The sequence below is a fragment of the Hypanus sabinus genome, chromosome 10 (assembly GCF_030144855.1).
Source record: "Hypanus sabinus isolate sHypSab1 chromosome 10, sHypSab1.hap1, whole genome shotgun sequence".
NCBI classification, from domain to species: domain Eukaryota; kingdom Metazoa; phylum Chordata; class Chondrichthyes; order Myliobatiformes; family Dasyatidae; genus Hypanus; species Hypanus sabinus.
Window position 1 is genome coordinate 146,602,040 of NC_082715.1, and position 6,997 is coordinate 146,609,036.

The 6,997-nt window shown below is 40.7% G+C and overlaps 1 protein-coding gene across 1 annotated transcript; it reads right to left on the minus strand.

The window, feature by feature from the left end:
- Positions 1-2,478: 2,478 nt before the first annotated feature.
- LOC132401216 (immunoglobulin lambda-1 light chain-like) lies at positions 2,479-6,321 on the minus strand. The gene is made up of 3 exons (XM_059983204.1): positions 6,208-6,321; positions 5,739-6,083; positions 2,479-3,169 (listed from the first exon to the last, which is right to left on the minus strand). The coding sequence occupies exons 1-3, from the start codon at positions 6,254-6,256 to the stop codon at positions 2,847-2,849; spliced, it is 717 nt and encodes a 238-aa protein (XP_059839187.1). The 5' UTR covers positions 6,257-6,321; the 3' UTR covers positions 2,479-2,846.
- Between the last annotated feature and the right edge of the window lie 676 nt (positions 6,322-6,997).

The following is a 6,997-nucleotide window of genomic DNA, read 5'->3' on the forward strand; positions in this document are numbered from 1 at the left end:
CCTTTATTCTGAGGCTATGCCCTTGTATCATAGACTCCCGACTAATGAAAACATTAGTACGTCCATTCTATCTAGGCCTTTCATTCTCCCATATGTTCCATTGAGATCTCCCCTCGCTAAGTGCAGGCAAAGAGACAACAAACGCGTCTCATAGGCTAAGTCTTCCATTTTTGAGACTGAATGCCCCCTCCTTTTGAGCGCTAATTTTTCCATAGTTCTGCTGAGAATTAATTCTTCTTCTAAAGCCGTACTCTTGGTGATAAGGTTTTAGCTAAATATTTAAAAATTGGCCAATTAAAACATTTCCATATGTATGTGCAAGTACTGTACTTCCTGAAGAAGGGTCTCAGCCCGAAATGTGAACTATTTATACATTTCCATAAAGAATGCCTGAACTGCTGTTTTCCTCCAGCATTTTCTCTGTGTGCTGCTTTGGATTTCCAACATCTACAGAATTCCGCATGTTTATGATTTACTGCCATTTCCTCCAGCTATTAATGGATTTAGGGTGATTATTTTTGGTCAAACCCAAACTGTTGGTGGAACCAACCGAATCGGCATAATTCCGAGGCAGAAAATTTGGTACAAACTGAGTGATGCATCACTATTTCACTATTTGGTACTTATGTTCCACTCAGATTTCGTTAATAACTGCATAACTATTCAAGCTGTGGTGAACTTTCAGAACAAACCACAAGGAGTCAGGTTTGGAGAAGACAGTGGTTTTCGAGAGACATCGAAATCCTAGTAAAGACGAAGGAAGTTCACAGCAGGTGTAGGTAGCAAGGAACAAATGAGGTACCTGAGGAGTCTAAGAAATGTACTTCTAATGGGTATAAGATTGCAGTTCAGAAGCAAGTTTTGAGGGCTAATAGAAGGCATGAGATTGTTCTAGCAAACTAAGGAAAGGAATCCCCAGAGTTTCTACATGTATATCACGAGTAACAGTATAACAAGTGACTAATGGGTGTTCTATCCGATCAGAGTGGCCATGAAGCTGAAGGAGCTTAGAGAGATCACAAGTGGATTTTTTAGAACTGTATTTTCTCGGGAGACGGACACAGAGCGAGTCAAAACAACAGTGTGTCCGTGGACTTAAGAGAATTACAGAGGAGGAAGTGCTTACTGTTTTGGGGCAGCTTAGGATGGACATTCCCCAGGCGCTGAAAAAGTGCTCTCGGTCTTTGTGGGAGGCTAGTGCAGAAATTGCAGGGCACTTAGCAAAAGGTCCTTAGCTTCAAATGAGGGGTCGGAGGATGGAAGGGTAACTAATGTTGTTCCGTTGTTGAAGAATGGCTCCAAGAATAGGATTGGCAATTATATGCCGGTGAGCCTGACGTTACTAATGGGTAGGATAACGACAGCGATTCTAAGGGATCAGATATAAAGGCATTTGGAAAAACACAGATACTCTTTAGAAATAGATTTGTGCGCAGTGGGTAATATCTAACTAATCTTATAGAGTTCTTTTCAGAACGTTATCAAGAGATTTGATGAAGGAAAGACAATGGATATTTACTACATGGACTATAGGGAGGCCCATGACTAGGCCCTGTATGGGAAGTTGTCATGAAGGTCAAGTCCTTTTGCATTCAGTATAAGGTAGGAATCTGGAATAGATATTGGCTTCGCAGAAACAGGCAGAGAGTGCCCATAGATTTTCTCCTCTCTGAGAGGAGGCCTGTGACCAGTAGAGTACCTTAGGGATGGGTGTTATTTCCGTTGTGGATTGTCATCTATATCAATGATCCGAATGACAATTGATAAACTGGATCATCATATTTGTGGATCTTACGAAGATTGGGAAGGCAGTTAACAGCAAGCAAAACCATTGAAGCTCGTAGCGGGATCTGAAGTAGCTGGAAAAATAGACTGAAAAATGGCAGACACATCAACAAACTTCTAAAGGAAGCAAAGATTAAAGTTGCGTCGAGAGTGGAATATTATTTCTTTCAGTCCCGAATACTCAACCCCATTATCTAATACTGAAACCTTTAGCTCTCAAGAAAAAGTAGGCAGGAACCGTCTTTGTATCTGCCTAGTGCACAAAGAGTTTTATATATTTCAATGACATCGCCTCTGTTCCATCTAAATGCAGTGGAATATACACCCTATGGATTCATTCACTTAAACATTATCTGCTGCTCTTCTTACGAACTGAGGCGTGTACAACCTCCATAAGACAAGGGAACCAGAACTGTGTGTAATACTCCAGGTGATGCCCCAATATAATGGCAATAACAAGACTGAAGCAGATTGTTCCTTTCCAACCATTTCACCGCGTATATATGTGTCAATCGTCCTCAGTTGAATGAGTTTCCCATGACATATCATTGTGTGTCTGTCTTGGCATGTGTGCGCTTACATGTGGGTGCGTGAACCATCAGATAGCTACACAAGTTTTTTTTTAATAATATCACGCACATTTCACTGCTGCAATTTTGCATCAAGGCAATATAATTAAAGAGAGATTTAAATTATATGTTTGGTTTATTCTGCACTCGAAATAAAAGCCATGAAAGCATACATGATCAGACATAATCGCTAATGTTACTGGATATTTGTGCTCGAAATCGTCAGCAGTAGGCGAGCATCAAGACTGCAATCTTCAAACTACGGTCATTTGATGAGTATTTGGGGATGCATTTAACTGAGATTAAATACCATTGGAGTTTCAATTAACAACGATACCGATTTAATAGAAACACAATTAAGACTGACAAAACTTACATGATGACTCCGAATGCAAATACTTAACTACAAAAGAATAATGGTTCAAAATCATTTTGATGAAGAAAAGTCTAGGAAAATAAGCTTTTCATTTTGATTAAGTTTTAAATATAGTTTTAGACACAGCCGGATCTCGTGATCGTTTCTTCAAAGGGGTTTGCTTGACTTTCGTGCGTAACCACACAGGAGTAACGCTCGTGTGAGTTCCATTCTGAGGCTGGCAGAGTCAGGTAACTGCTCACACTGAACGTGTTGTCCGTGTCCTGCTGGACAGGGCTCGTCTCCACGCCGTCCTTTCTCGCACGACCGTCTAGGGTCCATTCAATGTCCACTGCGCCGGGATTAAAACGGCTCACCAAACACACCAGCGTCGCTGTGGCTTTTCCCGTGATTTCTTCTGAGGAAGGCCGGAGGACGGAGACGGCGGGAGCCCGAGGATCTGTGTAAAATAAGGTCCCAGTTTAGTACAGGTTGAGAAACTGTTTCAGTTAAAACATCCCGTTTGTTGAAAGTGCATTTGGTATTGCATGTATCCATTCATCTTAGTGAATGATTTTTTTTTTTTGTTTTCCCGGTACAATCGGTTAAATTGGACGTGAGAAAATTGCCAGCTAAAATCTCCCGTGAATAATTGCTCTTTGTGAGACTGGGGCCTAATGTGCAGAGTGACGTAAAAATGAATGATTTCGCAACGGGTTTTAATCAGTCTCGAATGCATGCATTCATTCCATTCAGGTTGAATAAAAATCCAAGGTTGTAACTGAACGCTAATTGTGACTTCCATTGACACCTAAGCCTCCACTGTCCCTACTTCTACCTTAGACATCTTCACTTGATTCAGCTGTTCAGTCATCCAGACAAGAGACAGAAGTCTATTCATGTTTTGCTTAAAATTTAAGGATTAGTACAATGCTTCTCAACCTTTTTTATGATATGGACCCTTACCGTTCGCAGAGACGTCTATACACCCAGGTTGGGAGCACCGGGATTGGTATTTTTTATGCACCTAAGTCATCGGTATACAGAGTTCATTTTGCGGCAGCATTATATTTATAGACTGCTTGTATTTTAAATCATTTGGGGAAGTTTAACATTGATGTTGAAACTTACACGCTTTGTTCCCGAAATGTTATTTTTTCCCACTTGAAGTAAATAATTCAAATCTGGTTTGCGGAGTGCAGGCGGATTTTCCACCTTGCACTCACAGCTGAGAAAACCAGTTTCTTACGACGTTCACAGCCGAGGCAGCAAAAAGAGAGAATAACCCCCTCTTCATCTGATATGGTTCAGAACTACGGCTCACCGCAGTTCACTTTCGTATCTTTAAGTTACTTATCGTGTAAAGCTGAAACACTCGCTGTCCCGCGATTCCGTTTTAGGTGCACTGAAAAATGTAATGACAGCATCACTAACTTACTGCCCGTTAGGCCTGTATCGTTTAGGGCAGCAATGAAAGTCCTCAATCTGCCTGTAAAAACCATCGCACACAGATATAGGATTCCTTAACGTTGTTTCCGCAACAAACTTTGACCAGTCGGGGCTGACAGCACGATTTTGTATGTCCGAAGGACCACTGGCCTCTACCCTTTGACCTGTTAGGCATGGTTGGCCCCACCAAGAGCCAAAGCACAAGACCCTGAATCTAGGGAATTTAGCTCTGCGGGTCATTTAATACTCTCCAAATACTACGATAAGTTTGTTGGAGGTTTAGTTCCACACGGTGACCCAAATGCATCACGATTTTAAACTACAAAAGTAGTTCAGTATTAAAATTGGTAGAAAAGACTGTCCGCTATGTTTGGGCACATTGGCGTTCCAAAGTAAGAGAGAAATAACGCAAACAGTTGAAAACATAAAATACTAAAAGGCGTCTGCTGATAAAGATTCAGAATTTCCATTGTAATATCTACGTGTTTCTCTTCGAAGCCCGTTTTGGTCTTAAATGGCTCAAGTGTTTCAGAATTCATTCAAGTTCAAATTGAATTCTATACAGCAAGACATTCGAGGAATATTTTACAATGCCTTGGCAGTATAATACAAATATTTAACTGTTCAAACTGGAATTAAAAAGCTTTTAAATATAAAATTGGACAATGATTAACCTATCAGTTATTCTTCTCAGTTACATCTGAAAACTCTCCCCAGAATTGATGGACTAGTTAATCCGCTGTGGTCTGCATTCTGTTTTTTTTTCTGGGCACTTGAAGAATTCCCTTACCTGGCGTGTATATCATCACCCATGTGTCAGGTGGAAAATATTGTACTAGTTCTGCTGTTTTTACGAAAATGTAAGGAGACACATAAATAACTTGCGTAGGGTGTCGAACTCTCTACAAACAGGATTCAAATTTTGTTAGTCTTTTTCATTGACGCCTTCCATCGCGACACCAAGGATCACATCAGGGAAAAGATCATCAAATCATATGAATTGTTACGTAAGTTTCAAACCTGTGCTCATCATTAATAAAGGCTTTCTAAATCATCGGTTCAAGTGTTTAGCGCGGCAGACAATAACTAGGTACTCTCGAGGTTTTAGAAGTACTATAGGTTATTGCAGTGGAACCAATCTTTTTGGTCATCCGCGTTTCTTCATCTCTGCACGTTTATAATTTTAAGGAACTCTCCAGGGTCCAGTGATCAATGGCTAGCAGATTATTCTATGTTCCTGACGGGCATCAACACAAAGTGGTGTCACCAGCAAAGGTGAATCCATGGATAAAATCATAGATGCAATCTAAATTCGGGAATAATACTCATTTAAGAACGACCAGAATATTCTTAACCTGGTTTAGTTCAACATAAATTTTAAAAAGAAATATCGAGGCATTTGGCGCTTCGGGCGCGCAAGTTCAAATAAATTGCTAAAGGACCGTTAATCGTGGTTGGATATCTGATAAATAACGCCTTTAAAAGCATTTGTTTCGATGCAACTATTAGGTGACAAAAAAAAACTTATTTTTCACTTAAGTACCAGAAATCCACGCGCATTGATTTGATATTTTACTTACTGCCAATTGCCAGCCTCGTTCCTTTCCCGAAGATTAAAGCATCTTTCCAGACAGCACAGTAATAGTCTGCCGCATCCTCCGACTGGACGCTCGATATTGTCAATGTTGCCGTGTTTCCGGATACTGAGCCGCCGAAACGGTTCGGAACTCCGGAACCTCTGTTAATGCTGCTCCCCGAATAATACCAGAACAGATACCGAGGAACTTTTCCGGGAATCTGCTGGATCCAGGCAACATTGCTACTTCCTAAAGAAGTTCCAGACAAGGTGCAGGGTATTTGGACGGTCTGCCCCGGAGATGTGGATTTCGAAGGTGGTTGATTCATTGTAACTTCCGCGTTGATATCTGGAAACATTCAGAGGGAAGGAAAAATGTGCCGAGATTAATATTCGAGTAATACCAGAATTGCGAGAAGAATATCATTAAATGGTATTCGAGATTCAATATAATATCCATAGAAAATACTCACAAATTGCAGTGAACACCAGCGTAGTGACCACACGAACCCAGCAAGACATTGTAATTAATTGAGTGAAGCTCACACAAGGTGCGGCGGTTAAGTGGCGTCTCAACTTTTCAGCTCGCTTATAAATCCTGTGACGAGCTGGCACTGCGCGTACCCTATTTATGCAAATCAGTTCAAACAGTGTGGCTCATTGACACCAATCACAAGTTGCCAACTTTTTCGAGTGTCAGATTATTTTTAGATTGTTGGTCAGATAAGCATTTGGTTTCGGATTGTGTATTTCACCAATGCATTGTAGTTAATGAACGTCCTCTTGTTTCTTCATTTGCACAGCATATTACAAATTTGCGAAGATTCTCAGCTCCCACCATTATCAAAGGTGGTGTATCCAAGATCTCTGAAAGCAAGAGATGAAAAAAGAATTTACTTGTAGTTAATGACGGATACATTCCGAACAACTTGTCTGTGTAATTTTGGAAAACTATTTGCCAAATAGATGTAACAGGTTTGCAATAATGTTTGCCAGCAACACTCTGATCACTCATTTTATTGAAGTTATTCAGAAGGAATTTTGAGAAATGTATTGAATCGACCAGACAGCTTATTGCGTGTTGTGAATAATTAAAAGTGTATCAAATGGTTCAGCTGGTGCCGAGGCTGGTTCACTGTAAATTCTGCCATCCTTAGGTCAATATGGAGAATTATATTTACATGTAACCACAGGAGGTTTAAGGCGCTCCTTCCCACCGCTAGCATGCAGGTCACCCTTAGGAAATGCATCGCACCTGGTTAG